The 20,654-nt window shown below is 39.2% G+C and overlaps 1 protein-coding gene across 2 annotated transcripts in view; it reads right to left on the reverse strand.

Moving 5' to 3' along the window:
- eipr1 (EARP complex and GARP complex interacting protein 1) overlaps positions 1-20,654 on the reverse strand; it is an 87,191-nt gene that overhangs the window by 48,785 nt on the left and 17,752 nt on the right. For both annotated transcript variants that reach the window (XM_048531886.2, XM_048531885.2), the window contains exons 4-5: positions 13,634-13,790; positions 5,220-5,319 (exon numbers count right to left, since the gene is read on the reverse strand). In XM_048531886.2, coding sequence (XP_048387843.1) covers positions 5,220-5,319; positions 13,634-13,790 — 257 coding nt within the window. The remainder of the gene's footprint in view (positions 1-5,219; positions 5,320-13,633; positions 13,791-20,654) is intronic.

Here is a 20,654-nt window from a genome sequence, read left to right on the forward strand (position 1 = left end):
AATATATTTAGCACAAACACATCAATATTTAGAGAGTACAGTTTCTTGATAAATTTAACTGTTATCATTACAAAATTGTCACCACCCTGATGATCATAGTACCGAGAACAAAAGGAATTTATATTTTGCACTTATAATTGGTATATAAAAACTTTACAAGTGCAATTTCTATTCAAAATGTAGTTGAATGAATTATTAATAGGAAGCTGACATAAGACTGAACAAACATTAATTTCAGCCACCCAACGCCTTTTGTTTTCTTGCAGTGACTACTTGACTGACTAAGCCTCAATTATTGTGGGAAAGAAGAGAATGGACAATTCTGACTGGAACCAAGCCATCTGTCACATTAGAAAATAGGCATTAACTGTTAAGCCTTGTGGTTGAGAAAATAGGGATCTAGTGCAGGTCTGAGGCCCATACTATAAAATGGCTCATCCAGACTTAAGTAACATTAGAAAAAACAGACTTCAGACAGCTTGTCATTAACAGGTAAACTTTTGAAATAACCTGAAACAATGAATCAGGGTGGAGCAGCAGTGCTCATGCCAAACAAATACTTGAAGAACATGGTGCTGCTGCTGCTCCTTCCCAACCCTTATGGCCACTGCTCCACAATGATTAGTGTTTGTCCAACTGTGCACAAACAATGCTGTCTGAGGATAGAACATAGAACATAGAACATTACAGCACAGTACAGGCCCTTCGGCCCTCGATGTTGTGCCGACCTGTCATACCGATCTCAAGCCCATCTAACCTACACTATTCCACGTACGTCCATATGCTTATCCAATGACGACTTAACTGTACCTAAAGTTGGCGAATCTACTACTGTTGCTTTGCCTGCAACCCTTCAATTTAAAGCTATGCCCCCTCATGCTTGCCATCACCATCCTAGGAAAAAGGCTCTCCCTATCCACCCTGTCTAACCCTCTGATTATTTTATATGTCTCAATTAAGTCACCTCTCAACCCTCTTCTCTCTAATGAAAACAGCCTCAAGTCCCTCAGCCTTTTCTCATAAGACCTTCCCTCCATACCAGGCAACATCCTAGTAAATCTCCTCTGCACCCTTTCCAAAACTTCCACATCCTTCTTATAATGCGGTGACCAGAACTGTACACAATACTCCAAGTGCGGCCGCACCAGAATTTTGTACAGCTTCACCATAACCTCTTGCTTCCGGAACTCGATCCCTCTATTAATAAAAGCTAAAACACTGTATGCTTTCTTAACAGCTATAACAGATGTAAGCCCCAAAGATTAGGAAATAAGATCAATGTGGTTAAGATTGGGAACAGTAAGGGTCAAAAGGCACTGGTGGGAATAGTTTACAAGGCTACTTACTAGTGGTTATATCATTGGGACGAACATTATGTGAGAAATAACTGCAGTTTTTAGAAGCCAATGTAATAATCATAGGTTATTTCAAACTTCAAATAGACTGAACAAATCAAAATGACAAAGGTAGTGTTAAACAATAATAAATAGAATCAGGAGTAGTCTGTTCAGCTCCTTGAGTTTGCTCTGCCATTCAACAGCATCATGGCTGATCCAACATTCCTAACATCCACAGAACAGCCCTTTCCCTAAAACCCTCAATTCCCCTACTGTTCAAAAGCCTGTCTTAGCCTTAAATATACATTGAGTCACTGTCTTCACAGCTCTCTGTAGCAAGGAGTTGCAAAGACTCACAATCCTCTGAAAGAAGAAATTCTTCCCATCTGTTTTAAATTGGAGCCGTTTAAATCTGAGGCAATGCCCTATGGTTCTAGATTCTCCCGTGAGGGGTAATACGCCTCTCTACATCAAGCCCCTTAAGAATGCCAAATGCTTCAAAGAGGAGAATGAGTTGCCTGGAAGTTGAGTATAGAATGCATTTGTGGCAGTTGCACGGAGCAATACCTTATGGAACCAACAAGAGGTGAAGCTATTTAAAATCTAGTGTTCCGTAATGACCTGTTTTAATTAACAATTTTGTAGTAAGAACATTAGAATATAGGAACAAAAGTAGGCCATTCAGTCTACCGAGTCTGCCCTGCCAAAGAGATCATGACTGACCTCTTAATCCTCAGCTTCACTTACCAGCCTTTTCCTCATTACCTTTGATTCCCTTAAGGAGTGAAAATCCATCATAGCCTTGATTATATGTAATGAACCAGCTGTGACAGCCTGTGTGCAGTAAAGAATAACTTATACACACACACACACACACACAAAATTCTTCATGTCTGTCCTAAGTGGGTGACCTCTTCCTGTGAGGTTAAGCAATCTGGGCCGAGACTTTCCCAAAAGGAATACCAACCTATCTTCAATAACGTCACCCCTCATTCTTTGAAGCTCCAATGAGTTCAGGTCCAAGTTACTCAACCTCTTCCCAACAGTTTCCTTACATGCCTGCTATCAGCCCAGTGAGCCTTCTCTGAATTGTTTCCAATGCCAATAAATCTTTCCTTAAATAAGGGCCCAAAACTGTGCACAATATTCCAGCTGTGGTCTGACTGGTGCATTATATAGTTTCACAAAGACCTCTCAATTTTGATATTCCATTTTCTTTCAAATAAAGGCCAACATTCCAGATGCCTTCCTTGTTACCTGGTGAACCTGCATATGTTTCTTTTGTGATTTATAAAGGAGGACTGCCAAATCCCTCCATGCTGCAGCTTTCTGCAGTCCTTCTCTGTTTAATATTCAGGTCCTCTATTTTTCCCGTCAAATTGCAAAACCTCCCATATGTCCACATTATACTCCACCTGTCAAATCTTTGCCTACCCACATAACCTGTCTATATCCCTTCATAAACTATGTAATCCTCAGCACTTTCGTTCCCATCTATTTTTATGTTATCTGCATATTTAGCTACGATACATTCACTTCCCTCATCCAAATAATAAATATACATTGTGAATACTTGTTATTACTAGCCCAAGTTCCCATAGAATTCCACTAATTCGAGAATATGATCCTGAAAATGCTCTGATCACAACATTGTCTTCTTTTCGTTGGCCACTTCCCTATCCGTGTTGTTGCCCATGGCTGAATATGACAAGTGGCTATTAGGGGTTTTCTTTTTATCAAACATAGAAGATCAAAGAAAATTTTAGCTGATGTAGCATTTCATGTAGCTCAAATCATTGCTTTCATGACAGATAACAGAATGCCTCTCAGTCTTAATAAGATCGGGCCATAATGCAAACAATAAGACTGATAAGGCAGCTCAGATGAAAATCATCTGATTTGAGATTTCCAACTTTTATAGGAAATAGGAAAGAAAAGCTTGACCTACCCGAGATAAGGCTTCTTAAGTAATTACCATATTAGACATGTATTTACACAAGAGTAGAAGTTTAAATTTATTAGATATTGGCGAAATAAATTTCTGAAGGCAATTAGCCTTGGTTGCAGAGATACCCTTGAAGAAACTTTTTTATCCAACCCCAAGAAGATGAGAACAACAACAACCTATAAACAAGATAACCTCCTAAGAGTACCAAGAGACAAATGAGGTAGCAGGGTAGGGAGGGGGCACAGACAACTTTGAAACAAGGTACTATGACCTCAACAGGCTTTGCAAGTCAGATAAGAAGAAAGCTGTTTCCGAAATTATTAACTTTCTCACAAAATCATAGTGTTAGGTTTAATTATGTATAACTTTACAGTAACTCTACATTAGAGCTGATATTACAATTATAACAATTGAGAGAAATTAACATCCCTTTCAACTTCTGTCCTAAGATCTGCAGGAGGTGTGAACTGCATGACTGAATTTGAAAAAGTCATTAGCAATAAGCAAATATACGATGCAGCTGGCAAATGACTGGGAAGGGACATTACAGTTGGTGTCGGAATGTGGTTAATAATGATAAGCACCCAAGGACAGGTGACAGGGAGTCTGGCAAACATCATGAGATGATGGGAGAACCTAAGGTGAACCATTGATTGCACATTCACAGGACTGATATGTAGATTAGAGGGGATGTCGCAAGCGTTTATGTCAATGTTGCATGTAAACATTGTAATGCGGTATGTATAAATATCCTGCACTTTATTGGAAAAGGTAAGGGTGTCACTCACCTCCAACCTGAGCTGTAACTGACAGCGCAACTGGGCCCCACACAAAGCCAGATTCTCAGCCTCTGGCCTCTCCCATGTGTGGTAGAGGAGCTCTAAATAAAGATTGATTTGTGTACTGAACACAGGACACAGACTCCTCTGTAAAATTCGATATGGGGCACAGACATGTATGCATGCAAGATAAAGGGTCACGGCATTGAGGATTGGGGAAGTTAGCCTTGTAGAGTCTTGAAACCAGGAGCAATTATGGTATATTGTTCATTTTTTAAAGATTGTTCATATTTAGTGCTAATAGTTTTCTTCAAGATACCAGCAGGGACTTAAAGCAGGCATCAGACTCTTTGGGTACATTTTTTCGATGGTGAAGGTTTTCTATGTCACCTCTTGTTCATAACCAGCCTGCAGCTACTTAACACTCCAAGGTGTTAATGGTTGGAGATGGGAATACTAAACCTCACTCATGTGGAGGACCTGCCTCGGAAAGCTGCCAGACAACCTGGCTGTTCTGCAGCTCATTTGCTCAGAAGCAGTAGTGCTGAGGACTGGGATTACAAGTAGTCCTCAAATGTTCAGCCCTGGGGTCCAGCAGCAAGTGACTGTGGGGGATTTTACAAACAGTGAATGGGTTAGGGTGGAGATTATGGGGATCTTCGTAAAGTGGTAGCAGGGAGGGTGGGATGGGAAGAAGCATTTGTGAGAAACAAATCTGCCTACAAACCCACCAGCATAAAATCGTAAAATTCTGTCATTCATAGCATATGTAAATGCTCTAAAGCAGGCTTCAGGCACCAGCAAAGGACACTTCTCTTGTCCTTAGCTAGTGGCCTTGGCTTTCATATTGGATATGTGTCCGCATCTCTTGCCTGTCTTTTTTGGCACTTTAAAAGGATTGCTACTATCTGAAAAATGAAACGCACACAGCCCAATTTAACCTGCATTTTCTGTCCTTATCTCTGTAATTGAATTCTATTAAATTTTTAAGTCAAAATTTTTAATGGTAACTGCCAATAACACAATATATCATTGTATCATGATATTTCATCACTGTTGTGACTCTATGGAACCACATTAGCAGAAGGTATAAATGCTACAGGAGACAGGTGGATGCCCAAAACTATCAAAAAACAAAACTGCAAAATTACTTACCACTGCCTTGCTTGAGCTTTCTTGTAAATCCCAAAGAAGAATATAATTATCAGTCAGCGATGCTATCTTTGTACCACATCCCATTGGCTCCCATAATACACTATAGACAGAGCAAAATTCATCAATAACTATCTCAGCAAGCTAAACTAATAAATACAATGCATCAATTCAGCTTTACAGCACACGTCAGTAGTAACTGTTGTTTTGCAATGTTGGGATTTAAGACAAGTTAGAATATCAATGAGACAAATTAGCTCAGTGTAGAAAAAAAAAGATATCTTCCTGAACAATTCTGTCCTGTTGTGCATTAATTTGCTGCATTACCAGAGTCTGATGACCTGCTTCTTCAGACAGTGTGTTCCAAATCTTGTACTAGGCATCAGAGAAACATTAATACATAAAGGCTTGGTATTTTTTAATTTCAAAAGACAAATCTATGATTAATCCATTCCAGTACGTTCTGATGCACTTAATGACTGTCCATCAGACAACTTTGTTAAGGGGCCTCTACCTTACAATCTTGATGAAAAGTGAGTTTCGGATAAGAGGTCAAAGTGACAGCGTTGACAGAGATAAAATGGTTTTTCTAGCACAGGTCTCATGTCTTAAACCAAATAATAGTGACAGGAATATTGCTACTGAATAGTAACATGATTCAAACATATTACAAAGCTTAATTTTAACGAAGAAAACTGGTAGAAACTTTTGGCTAAGCTCAAATCGACCGCCCTTTAACTGTGAGCTTATGATCTGTAAGGTGCATGACTTCAGGGCCAAGTGTTTAATAGTTCAAATTCTGATAAATTCATTTTAATTGAAGCATAGTAATGATGCACAACAAATTTCCCAAGGAACATTCACATTCAATCCAAAAGCACCTTGACATTTAATGGTGCCACCATTACTGAACATCACCAATACCCCCTACCCTAGTCAACATCCTGGAGATTACCACTGACCAAAAACTCAACTGGATTAGCCATACAAATACTTGGCTGCAAGAGGAGGTCAAAAGTTAGGAATACTGCATAGGTAACTCACCTCCTGACATCACAAAGCCTGCCTACCATCTATAAGACACACATCAGAAGTGTGACTGAATACTCCCCACCTGCCTGAATGGGTGCAGTTCCAAAAACACTCAAGAAGCTTTACACCATCCAGGACAAAGCAGCCTGCTTGAATGGCACACATCCACAAACATTCACTCCCTCCGCCAATGACACTCAGTAGTAGTGGTATGATCTACAAGATGCACTAAAAAAATTCACTGAAGACCTTTAGACAGCACCTTCTAAATCAAGACACTTGCATCTCGAAGAACAAGGGCAGCAGATTCATGGGAACACTACCATTTGTAAGTTTCCCTCCAAGCCACTCACCTTCCTGATGAGGAAATATACCACTGTTCCTTCACGGTTGCTGTGTCAAAGTCCTGGAATTCCCTCCCTGAGGGCATTCTGAGTCTACCTACTCCACAAAGACCTCAGTAATTCAAGAAAGCAGCTCATCACCACTTTCTCAAGGGAAACCTGGAGAAAGTCAGCCACAGTCATATGGCACGAAAACAAGTCTTCAGTCAAGGGCCTGTACTGCGCTGTAATGTTCTATGTTCAGTTCAACCAGTCCATGGCAACCATAATATCAAGCTAAACTAGTCCCACAAGCCTGTGTTTGGCCCATTTCCCTCCAAACATTTCTTCTTCATGTACTTATCCAAACATCTTTTAATTGTTGTAACCATACCCTCGTCCACCACTTCCTCTGAAAGTTCATTCCACACACGAACCACTCTTGTTTAAAAAAAATTGTCCCCATGTCTTTCTTAAATCTTTCTCCTGTCACCTTAAAATATCCTGCCTCAACCATATTTATATCCCTCATGATTTTATAAGCCTCCAAATGGTCACCCTCAATCTCCTACATTCCAGTGAAAAATTTTCCAGCCTATCCAGCTTCTCCTTGTGTCTCAAACCTTCCAGTCCTGGCTACATCCTCATACATCTTTTCTGAGCCCTCTCCAGTTTAATAATATACTTCCTATAACAGGGTGACCAGAAGTGGACAGTGCTCCAGAAGAGGCCTCACCAATGTCCTGTAAAACCTCAATGTGCCATCCCAATTCCTCCACTTAAAAGGTCTGAGCAATGAAAGCAAAGGTGCTAAATGGCTCCTTAACCACCCTGTTTACATGCAATACAAAATTCAAAGAATTCTGCACTGAAAGTCCTAGGTTTCTCTGTTCTACAAGGTCCTACTTTTAATTGTATACATCCTGTCTTTGTTTGTTTACCAAAATGCGATGCCGACGTCCCATGAGTAAATAAAATAATTTCAGATTATTGGAAAGGCAGAAACACTGGACAGCTGAGTTTGCATTTATCAGGATTCAAGCTGTCTCTGGGAATCAAAGCTTACCACAAAATTACTGGTATACTTTTTACATGGATTACACAAGTAGATATTCTGCAATGTAGCATGCAGTATGTCAGGCAAGTCATTACTGTTATATAGGGAATGTTGTTTCTTGGCATGGGATTACCCAGGACCATGCACAATTTCATGTTTAGAAAACAACATTTTCTGATTTTTAACAGTGCTTTTGAATGGAACTTTATTCATTACATTGTAAAATAGCCTTTTTGTTTTTAATGCAGTCACAAGGTACAGGTACTGGATGGAAAGAGTAGTATTTATCGCCCATCTTTAAGTGTCCTAGAGGGAATGATAGTGAGCCTATGCTTAAACACAGTTGAGTGATTTGCTGGGCTATTTCACTGGACAGTTCAGGGTCAACCACGCTGCTGTTTTCTGGGAACATTTGCAGGTCAAATCATGCAAGAACATCAGATATCTTTTCTTAATTGGTATTAGAGAAACAGATGGCACTTACGACAAATTGTGACACCATACGAGCATTTTATTCCAGATTTATTAATTAATGGAATCTAAATGCTCACAGATGCTGTGAGATTCTAACTCCTGTCCCAAGGAGAAACCGATCAACTACAGACCTGTGAGTCTGACTTCGGCTGTGGGTAAATTGTTGGAGGTGACTATAAAAGGTAGGATTAATGGATATTTAGAGAGGCAAAAATTGATTAGGGATAGTCAGCATGGTTTTGTGTAAGGAAAATCATGTCTCACAAACTTGACTGAGTTTTTTGCTGAAGTTATCAAAAAAAGTTTGATGATGACAGACCAGTAGATATTGTTTATTTGGACTTTAGTAAAGCCTTCAACAAAGTTCTACATGGTAGAATAATTAGTAAAGTTAGGTGACATGGGATTCAGGGTGAGCTTGACCAATTGGATTCACAATTGGCTTAATGGCAGGAGATAGAGACTGGTGGTGGAGGGTTGCTTTTTAGATTGGAAGCCTGTGTTCCACAGGGATTTGTTCTGGGTCCTCTTTTGTTTGTCATTTACATAAGTGATTTGCATGAGAATATAGAAGGCGTGGTTAGCAAGTTTGTGGATGACACCAAAATTAGTGGCATTGTAGAAAGTGAAGAAAGTTTTCTAAGATTACAAAGGGCTCTTCATAAAATGGGTCAATGAGCTGAAAAACAACAGATGGAGTCAATCTGGATAAATGTGACGTATTGCTGTTTGGTACAACAAACAAGTGTAGGACTTATACAATTAATGGTAGGGCCTTGGGTAGTGCTGTAGAACAAAGGGACTCGGGGTGCAGGTACGTAATTCTTTGAAGTTTGCATCACATATAGACAGGGTGGTTAAAAAGGCATTTGGCAAACTTGCATTCATTGCTCAGTCCTTTGAGTAAAGGAATTGGAAAATCATGTTGAAGTTGTACAGGACACTGATAAGACCTCTTCTGAAATACTGTGTCCAGTTCTGGTCACCCAGTCATAGGAAGGGTGTTATTGAGCTGGAGAGGGTCAAAAGAGATTTACCAGGATGTTGCTGGGTATGGAAGGTTTGTGTTATGAAGAAAGGCTGGATAGGCTGGGACATTTTTCCAGTGGAGCGTAGGAGGTTGAGAGGCAACCTGGTAGAAGTTTATAAAATAATGAGGGATATAGACAGAGTTAATGGTAGTTTTATTTTCCCTAGGATGGGGGATTTCTACACTAAGGACACATTTTCAAGGTGAGGGGAGATTTAGAAAAGACATGAGGGGCAAATTTTTTTTTTACACAGAGGGTGGTTCACATATGGAATGAATTTCTTCAGGAGATGGTGGTTGTGGGTACATTAAACATTTAAAAGACATTTGGATAGGTACATGAATAGGAAAGGTTTGGAGGAGCCAGGTATGGGCCAGGAGTGGGCAGGTGGGATTGTTCAGTTTGGGATTATGTTCAGCATGGACTGGTTTGCCTAAAGGGTCTGTTTCCATGCTGTATGACTCTATGTGTTTGGGCTACTAGATGACTAGTCTACGTCTAAATACTGCAATGGAGACTAAGACAGTTGCCTTACAAGCTCAAATTGTTGCCCTGGTGGCTTTGATTATCACTGTTCAATGAGGCAGCCAGAGTTTCACAGCAGCCTTTGATTTGTTCCCTTACAGATTGGATGTTTGTGGAGGTACCCACCTTGGGATTTTGGAAATAGGTCCTTGGAGCATGAACTTCCTTCCCTCAGAGTGGCACTATTCCTCCTCCCACTCTTACCACACTGCTACCCTCACTATCAACCAGTCAGCTAGCCTGTTGCAGCTCAGGTAGGGGCGATGCAATCTTAAGCCCAGTCTTTTGGGCACAGAGCTGCTTAGGATCATCTCCCAAGGCCATCTGCTGTCTGCTTAATTGAAGATCGGCAACCTTCCATTATCCTTGCTTCAGTAACTGCAGCACTGAAAGAGGCAAAGTTACATGGAAGGAAGGCAGGCAGAGAACAAAGTGATTAGTTTGATTTTGCATGCATTAATGACTGAACTGCTAAAATGAGTTCTGAACATATGGGGTTTTTTGTGTTGTGGGAAAGAGGGCAGTGCAATGATCAGTGATGGAGGAAAGATTGAGAATCAGTTGTAATTACGTAAAACCTATACGGCAAAGATAGAAGGAAGCTGTCTGCCTTGTAGCCTTCCATCCACTTCTTAATTCTACATTGTCATACTTCATTTTGCTGCACTCCTCTGCTGCTCCTGCAACACAGCTTCTCATCTGATAGATAGTGCGAGGACTGTTCACTCATGATGGAAAGATTGTGCAGCATTTACCATGCTAACACTAGTCGTGAAATTTCCTTAGGTGAATACTGCAAGCCTTCTCCAGAGCAGTGCAGGTGTTGTAAGCATAATTTGAGAACATTAGTGATGTTCCGTAAGTCACTTTGCAGGTAAATACTGTGGTACAGAGGACTGAAAAGGAATGAAGAAATTGTGATAGTGGCCAGGATGACAGTACAATGCACCACCTATAGTGAACATCAACCATATATGGAGGTACCAAGTTTACCAACTCAGTTCTATGCTGAGGAAACGTGTACTTGGTGAATAGCATTGTTTACCATCGCATGCTTATTCTGCCTGTTCATATCTGGAAACAAAAGAGAATATAACAAAAATATTTATCTATGTTTAGAGAACATGAATAAACTTTCCTAATGAGTAGAGCATTGCAAATTCCAAGATTTTGCATGCATATCCAGCAGAAACCTGCAAGGACTTTGGCACATTAAAGTTAAGAGTTACAATCACATTGATAGCTCCAGATAATGCTGTTCTTGCAATGCTTTGAAGCTGCAACAGTTGTGAAGCAATAACACCTTGTGCTTTAGTCTGTTGATGAGAAACAGGTAAGAACATTACTCCCTGATGGCTCTCAAATGAAATGACTTCCAGCTGTGTCCTTTTCCTCTTTCACTTTATAGCAGTTTGTCCGATTTTGTGCAGCATTGCATATTTATTCCTGTCATCATCTACCTGCTCAACATGCTGACAGTGGTCTTTCATGCTAAGTGTGCAACACCTTTTATGAAGGTGGTATCCTGTCTACTTTCTATCTCAATCATTCCAAACAAATAACACATTTGTGAGAGCCTCATCATTATACCTGAAACCAATTTATTATTAGATTAGATTCCCTAGTGTGGAAACAGGCCCTTCAGCCCAAGAAGTCCACACCGCCCCTTGAAGCATCCCACCAAGACCTATTCCCCTATAACTCTCACACCCCTGAACACTATGGGCAATTTAGCATGGCCGATCCACCTAGGCTGCACATCTTTGGACTGCGGGAGGAAACCAGAGCACCCGGAGGAAACCCACGCAGACACAGGCAGAATGTGCAAACTCCACACAAACAGTCGCCGGAGGCTGGAATCGAACCCAGGTCCCTGGAGCTGTGAGGCTGCAGTGCTAACCACTGAGCCACCGTGCCGCCCCATGTTCATAAATCTGCAGCAATCACAGCTGATGAATTATTGTAATAAGGATTTGTGCTTTGTATACATTCAAACCTGTATTCTGAAGCTTTATCTGGAAAAGAATATTAATCTATCATAGAATCAACACAGAATCTCTATAGTGTGGAAACAGGCCCTTTGGCCTTGCATGTGGATGCTAATTTAATTAAACATTTGAGATACCATTTTCTTAGATGGTTACATAACACTAAAATAATAGATTTCACATGGCTCTTACTACCCCAGATGAAATTTCCCAATTTATCTTAGAAACTGAATACGGGTCAGCAACTTTTGTTTGCTCAAAGTAGGTAAAGTTTGAAACTCCGGGTACTTACTCAGAATAAAGCTACATGAGTATGCAGTTTCGAATAAACAAAATAAACTTTACTGTGCAAATTGGAAAAGTAAAACAATTTATCAAAACAGGCATACAACTTATACTCTAACATTAAGAATTAACATGGAGTTAAATATAGTTAACAGCCAAACTGTGGTCTAACACCCTCGAGAGCACAAACAACAAATGCAGCCAAGATAATAAAGTGTGAAGCTGGATGAACACAGCAGGCCAAGCAGCATCTCAGGAGCACAAAAGCTGACGTTTCGGGCCTAGACCCTTCATCAGAGAGCACAAATGCAGCCAAGTCAGATGTCATGAATTTCTCAGCAACCCATTCAGATGATTGTTAATCTGACTTAAAATTTTGCTTCCTTATCAAAGGACATTAAATCTTCACTTTTAAAATTCAATCTTTTGTATTTCCTCAAATTAACTCCTGTTCAGTTTGGATGGCTTCTTCCTTGGTCTGCAACCAGTTGTACTTAAACATAGAATGCACAAATGACTGCTCAACTTGTTCTCTCAAGTGTTCCACTGAATTCACTAGGCTGCACCTCAGCTCAATGAAGTGAACAATTCAGTTGAATCTTGGTTTCTTTAAACTGGAATCTCAGTTGTACCGAGCAAATAGTGCTTGTGCCCATCCTTCATTACAACTATCAGCTCACTGATCTGCTAGGTTCTGCAGCAGATAAATTCCTGTCAGCTCCATTGAGCTGTTGCCCCTTGGGTTCTGGTCCTGACTGTCCAGCAGCACAGAGCCAGCTGACAACAGCGCTTTGCTTGAAGCTTCTTCCCTTGAACCTAACGAAAACTGTTGAACTGCTGTCCAATGATCTTTGAACTGATTTGAATAATGTATTAAAAATCTCACACCAAGCCTGCTCCTGTTCCTTGTTAGAATCAATGCAACCAGCATGAGAGCACTTAGATGTTACAATTACGACAAACTGCCAAACCATCTCGCACAAATGGACACAAACGAAATAGCCTAATTTAACCTCTATTTATATAAAGAATGTATGAAATTTCAATGTGGAAAATACCTAATACAGCACCATCAATAGGCGTAATGACTACAGGAGGTATTCATTTTAATGACTTTTAAAAAAGTGAAATATGCACCCCAAATACCATTATTAAAAAAGCCACATGCAATTTTTTTAAAAAATAAACATATTCTCATGATTAGACAAACTTTTTGTTCAATTAAAACTTCAAGACCAAAATGCGTAATACGTTCAAAGAAGATATCCATCAACAAAATATTACAACTTATGCAATGCGATAGTTGCTACAGATTTGTTAATGAAGCAAGTAGATTTTAGATATAATAACAAGGACTCAGAAATTATTCATTTATTTGGAAACATGTCAGTCCCTTCTTTTTCCTTATTTTGATGTCCACTTTTCCTATACCAATTTCATTAAACTAACATGTTGGTTATTAACGTTTCAATCTGGAATTTATTCTGAGTAGAAAACTGAAACACAATTACTAGCAATATAATAAAATCTCCTTGTTTAACAGCGAAAGGGATACAAACATTAGTAATGGCATTTTAATCATCATTGAATAAACACCTGCATGTTTATTGTTATAATGCTAAAATTAAACAGCAAAGAAATTACTCAGGGCCATTGTGAATGATGTACTTGAAGTCTTTTAAATCAATGCTGAACAACCTACCAAGACATGTTGCCATAGGTTGTGTTGTCAAGGTGACAAAGCAGCTCCAGGGTTTGTGGGTTGCTTGATGAATCATCAGGAGATTCATGACTGCCTGTTTCCAATTCCTTTGGTATGCGCCATATAGCAGCACATGTCAGGATTTTACTATCTGAAGCTAAAGAAAAACATCAACAAAAATTTACTATCAAGAAATCTTTTAATAATTGTAAAGAAAACAGAACTAATTGTACTTTCAGAGGCAAATAGCTTGAACATAAATACAAGGACTCAGTTATTTAATCACCACTTCAGCTGGCATATTACCTAGAAGAGTATGGAACAATTATCAACCTAAACACCAATGGTTTGCATTCTATTCTGTAGCTCTCATTTGCACAGTGATACCTCCCTAATTCTGGGCTTGCACACAAATGTGTAATCTTATGTTAATGATTGTGTGTACGTTAAAGTTAACTGCAAATAAATAACATGGAGGGTGCTATGGCACCGCTTTCACAATCATCACTGGGATGACCGATCAGGCTCAATGCTGAAAAGCTAAAGAAGTAGTCCTTAGATACCCTTTTTAAATACTGATATTGCTTACGGGAATTAAAATTGATCAAAATGATTGATGGATTGTAATGCATGTTTTCAGTTTTTTTTTGCCATTGTCTTAGATGAGATAGCTTTAGAATTGCCATAGGGAATTATTTTAATGATTGTCTTATGCAGAAAAATGTCTCAAGAATATCTGATAGATAAAGGAAAATTAGCTGTGTCAAGTAAGAGTGTACCACAAGTCAGATCCCCCTTTAAATTGGTCCAAGATGTCTGATAGCCCAAAATTAGCTATTGAGTGGGATGTTATGTAGTACTGAAATAATCTGATCTTGTACAAAAAAAAGCTTGACATGTTGGATCTGGTTAACTTTTTTAACTCACTATTCAGTCTCAAACAGATAGACTGATGGTGGTTCATGCATTTTATGTGATTCCAAATTTGGTTTTGGATATTTGTGTCAGTATTCTTCAATGCTTTGATATTCATAAAAGATATTCACTATGTATTTAATATTGTACTGAATCAGGCCAACAGTAACTTAAAACTTCAGTTGTCAACTGGTAGAATTATTCAGTACTTCACAATTTATGTCAATAGAGCCATTAGTACAACGATAAGCATCTTACTGAGCCTCCTAGAAAACTTATTTTATTTGTAGTTTTATTCTTATAAAAATTTTTGCAGATTTGAATTTATTGATGGACCTACTTTTGAAATGACTAAATTGCAGGCATCACACTTAATACTGATTTCAAATCAGATTTGAAATGAGAAAACCAAGAAAGGTACTGCAGATTTTAAACGGGGAACCACAGGCATTTGTGCTGTAAATTTCATACAACTGCTTCTGAATGTATTCCCTGTTAAAGACAAATTTAACTTTTTGTGTCCCAGTCACCACTTCATTGTTTTAGTCTTATGATATTTGTTGTTTTCCTTCCCTTCCTCAATTCTCTCCTGAAAGTCATTGACAGTGGGAGTACAAATCCTTGGGTCCTGGATTCCTATCAATTTATATCCCAATGACTCCTTCCATATGGACTTCTTGATGGTAAAAGCCAGCAGATTGTCTAAGTATGGGTATCATCACAATGAAAAAACCTGCAAGAACCGCAGATGGTGGGAAGCAGAGACAAAAACTGAAATCGCTGAAAAAACTCAGCACATCCAGCAGCATCTGTGGAGAGAAATAACAGTTAACATTTCTTGTCCAGCGACTCTACTTCAGAACTGATGGTAGCTAGGAACAAGTTGTTTTTTATGCAGAAGGTAAAGTGTGGTGGCGCTGCTGATGGGGGAATCGAGATGACCAAATGATAGGTGGAGGTAATGCCCAAAGAGACAGAAAATCAGTTAGACAGGCAAAGGAGTGGCAAATGATCAGCCAAGGAGAATGAATAGCTGTTAATGGGGACCATTAGTGTCTGACAATGTGTTGTGTGTAATAGCAGATCATGTAGTAACAAGCCTGGTATGTGGGGGTGGGAAAAAGCAGAAGGAATGTGCTCAAGCTCTAAAGTTGCTGACCTCAATATTGAGTCCAGAAGGCTGCAGGGTTCCTAAATGGAACATAAGGTGCAGTGAACTTCGTTAGAGTACTGCAGCAAGCATGAGACAGAGATATTGGCAAGGGAACAAGTTGGTATATTGAAGTGGCAGACAATGGCGAGCTCAAGGAATTTTTTGTAGACAGAGTAGATGCTGTGTGAAGCAGTCACACAATCTGCACTTGGTTTCCCTAATGTAGAGGAGACCACATTGTGTGCAGCTGCTTCACCTTGAGGTTATGCCTGGGCCCTTGAATACTGAAGAGTGAGGAAGTAAACAGACAGGTGTTACACTTTCTGCAGGTGCCATGGTACTGTGAGGGGGTGCTGGGAGTGAAGGAAGAATGGACCAAAGGGTGTCCCAAAGGAAACAGTCCTCGCAGAAGGCTGGCAAGGGAGGGAAGGTGAGTATGTATTTGGCGGTGGCATCTCACTGGAGATGGCGGAAATGTTATTAATGATAATCTAGATGTGGATGTGGTCGGATGTGAGTGAGTACAAGGGGGACCCTATCGCTGCTGTGGGAAAGGAGAGAGGAGCTGAGGGCTGAAGTATGGCAGAAGGGTCAGAACTGGTTGAGCACTCTGTCAACTATTGTGCTGTGGAATCCTCAGTTGAGGAAGAAGATGGACATTTTGGAGGCCCTCTTGTCAAAGTTGGCATCACCAGAACAGAAACAACAAAGACGAAGGAACTGGGAGAATGGAATACAGTCTTTACAGGAAGCAGGGTGTGAGGATATATGGTCAAAATAACTGCGGGAGTCAGATGGTTTGTAGTGGGTTTTAGTGGCCAGCCTATCCACAGTAATGGAAACAGAGATCGACAAAGGAAAGGGAGGAGTCAGAGATGGACCAGTTTAAGGTCAGAACAGGGTGAAAATGAGCAAAGAATTGATGCCATAATCAACAAAAAAAATGGAGAAAATGGACCTAATTTTAGAATTCCTTATCTGAGAGTTTCACAACATTACTCAATACATTTTAGTTAAACTTTCTCACAGCAAGAAAGAAAATAAGTAATCAGGAGTTTTGGACAACCCAGAATACTGTAATGAGCAACTAGCTAAAAAAAATGGCACTGCCAGAACCCTTTGTACTATTGATTGGGGAATAGTGTGAATAAGAAATAAAGCTGCTTAGAAAATGCATTATTAATTGCATTTTTTTGAAGTATGAAATGGCTTCAAGTGTAGGGTTCTCCATAAACAAGATGTACAAGTTAATACTGCCCCAAATTAAAAATTGTTGTTTAATGAAGGAATATTGTTAAAGTATTTTCTGATGCCAAATATTTAAGAAATACTTAAGTTATAAAGGTTTTGACATTCATCATTTAATTTTGTACAAAAACATTTTACAAAAATATTTCAACATCTGAAACAGTATCTTCAGGTAAAACCAAGAATTAATATTTCCATAAGATTCTTTGCAGGATTAACCTCATAGATTTTTGGTTTGATGTGATATATGTTGTAAAAGTTTACACATCATGCTCAATTAGCTTTTGATTTCAAGGAGTTTTACCTGTTTTTGACTACTTGCCGAGATATAAGGATACTACTTGGAAGACAAAAACAGATTTCAAGTCATTCCAGGAATATCTTGGTAACATTTAAAATATGCTTGTGTTTGTTTGCACGATACATCTGCTTTTTGCCCTATCAGATACAAGAAGCTAACGTCCTAGACGTTTTAATTTAGCTATTAACCACACACAGGCAGTTCATTCCATTTAATTTGATACTTAAGGGAGTGATGTTCTGCCTCATTTCATCCCAAATGTATTCTTAAATTTTTTCTTTGAAATTTATGGTTTGTTTGAAGGCACGCATTTCAAAAATAAATCTACTAACTTGGCTACCTATAATGTTAATAGTCAATTTACCAGCCATCTTTGTCATTATTGCTACCTTCTATACTATGCCCCCATCAGATTCCTTGCTTTTATTTCAAAAATTTCCCATGCACTCAATTTACAACGGATAGTCTAGTGGTAAGAAAACCTGCCTCATCATTATTTGCAGCAAGGAAAAAAATCAATGAAGCTGATTAGAGACAGTCCAGCTGTTGCAGGGGTAAGAAGCATTCAGTGCCACAGGAGGAAGGGCAGAGAGGAATCAGAAAGGAAGACAAAGAATAAGCATAAATCTGGGGCAAGAAACACCAATGCAAGAAGCAAACAAATGTGAGCAAGAATAGAAAAGAGTAACTGCAAAATAAAAGAGAAATAAAACAGAAAGCAAGAAAATCGAATTGGGGAGGTCAAAAGAAAATACTTTTAGCTATTAAATTTATTATTGTATTACTGGTATGCACAAAACAAGATTTGTCTTGTTAAATTATTCAGAAAAATAACTCACTCTTTACTGTTAACATTTTTTACATTGAATTCTGACATTTTGGGCATGTAACTCCTTCTGGCCCCATCTGCCTGACATCCTTTCCAATAAATAATGAATGCAGAGGGGTAACCCCAAAGTATGGCAGCACAGCTTCTGCTTGGAATACTCTGAACATCTAAAAATTAAAGACAATGATAGGATACTCAGAGCAGAAACTGTTTTTAAGGTAATTTCATGTAAGTATCCCATCCTATCATCATAGTATATTAAACCAGAGAATTTCCAGTTGTCAATGACAATGTTGTATTTATGCTTGCAGCATTGTACAAAACACACAGATCAGTTTACATCACTCAGTATATATTTCAAAGTGTATTTCTTATTGATTACAAATTTCCTGATCTATTCAAGTGGATTCTGGATTTCCTGCACTCACTCCAAGCTTAAGACAATGAGAGGGACTTCTGTTTACACTATTCCCGAGATGCTAGAAATTGTACTCTTTGGAATGGGAAGTTGCCTGTACCTTTAGTGATCAGAACAGCACAGATGATTCAGGTCTACCAGAAAATATTTGAGATATAGCTTTTTTATGCATTTTTAAAAAATATCCGTAGTTTGGTTCTTAATCAAATGAGCAACAGGTAAAATATGAAACTTTCACATACATGAAGTTCAATATTTTGGTTAACATAATATTTCAAATTTAGCCAAAGACTTCATCAAACTGATGTAACAGAAACAGACATAAAAGAGACCCAGAAACAACCCACAGTAACACAAACTGCATGAGTATTAGCAAGTCCAAAGTTTGTATTTGTCACCCCTCTGTTTGGTTTGGTGTTGTGTGGAACTCTGCCTGCACCTGAACCCATTCACCCTCACTCAATAAAAGATCACATCATTGCAAGAGTGCAAGGTAACTCTTGGAAGAAATTTGCAAAAAGTTCACAATGAGGTTGAAAAAGAAATGGAACTTAATATCAAGGAATTTACCTACAGTTTTTGCCACCATTTATTTAATAAATGCAAATGAAGGGTGTAGAGTCCCTACTGGGCTGCCAAGGAAGGTCTGCCTAGGCAGAAATGAAAAGGGCAAACTTGCAATTTCTCACTGCCAACTGGTGACAGTTTATGGCACATTCAGACTTCAGAACCACGTTCAAACAATCTTTTTGAAGTATGGTGAGTGGGAAGATTTGATTGATAGCCACCTATAAGTGGTGGGTAAACATCTATGCTCCTTAAAGGATCTATTAAGGTCACTGTGCAGATGTTGAGTTAAATCTTCTAGTCAACAATCAGGCCACCACACCACCCTCTGCTACTGAGGCTTGATCCCGGCTGATGATGATCCCTGCAACACATCCAAGGTTTAGAACTCCATGTAGCATTTTTCAACCCCAACTTTCCAGCTGTTGCTGCAGGCCAAACTGTAGAAGAGTACACTCTCCAAAGTAACAGCCTAGTAGCTGTGGGGCCCATGATTATTATCATTTTTTAGTAGTCACTTTCAGGCATCCTCTATTCGCAGCTCACTTCTGATGCTCGTGTTGCTGATCTCAGTGATGCAGAGCCTCCTATCGATCCTGTGGCCTCAGCAGTCTGCCCACTGTTCTTAAATGCACGGTGATTGGGACCTTCTTAATGATAACTACGTCAAGTGTCAGCATCTTGCAGGGCTAGGATCCAAACACATTCCCGATGTCAAGGCTCTGACGCCAGCATATACATTTAGTCCCTGGTCTCTGAAATCCATTTCCTTCCACCCTTGATCCGATTTCTATGAATAACTTCTCTTCCCAATACTAGATGACACAGTAAGTGCTTTCCTTTCCTCAAATACTGTCCCTTTCCTATCAGATATTTCATTAACTCCTCATCAAAAATACACTCTTCATCAGTCTGTCTTGATTTTTGTTAGCAGAACTCTCTCATAAATTTTCCATACTCTAAGGTAGATGCGAGTGTTTCAGCAACATGGCTAGTTAGGAATGCAGCTACTTCTGGACCACAGGTCTTCAGAACCAACACCAGAATTTTATTGAGACACAAACTTTTTGCTGTCTGTCCTGTGCACACAGTTATTTATTTCCTTCATGTGAAGTGAATCAAATTGGCTGAAGACCAACATCTGTGAAAGTGATGGGGTCTCAGGAGGAGAAGGGAAGGATCTGGCTGAATGCAGTTGCAAATATTTCAGTCTCTGACTATTTCTCAACTGTCCATCACAATCATTGGCTATTTCTAGCAGGTGTTCAAAGTTTTGATGTTATCTTTGCAAATTACTAACCTATTCCAAACTTTCTTTTGACTCCCAAGCCTTTGAAGGGATTAATTTCAAAATTAGTGCCGAATGAAGCAATTACCATGTTTAAGCCTCCTCCAACAAGTTTCCATCTTACCAAAGCACTGAAATAGCCCAGAACAAAGTAATGCATGACAGCTCTGTGTCTGTGACCATGCTGTATTATATCCACTTAATTCTTTACAGCCTTTGAGAGGTACCATCTTCTTCGAATACCTCTCCTCTGCTGTCCAACCAAGTGTTTATACATATTTCCTCTTTTACCTGTGCAATTC

Source organism: Stegostoma tigrinum, chromosome 4 (genome assembly GCF_030684315.1).
Source record: "Stegostoma tigrinum isolate sSteTig4 chromosome 4, sSteTig4.hap1, whole genome shotgun sequence".
Taxonomy (NCBI): domain Eukaryota; kingdom Metazoa; phylum Chordata; class Chondrichthyes; order Orectolobiformes; family Stegostomatidae; genus Stegostoma; species Stegostoma tigrinum.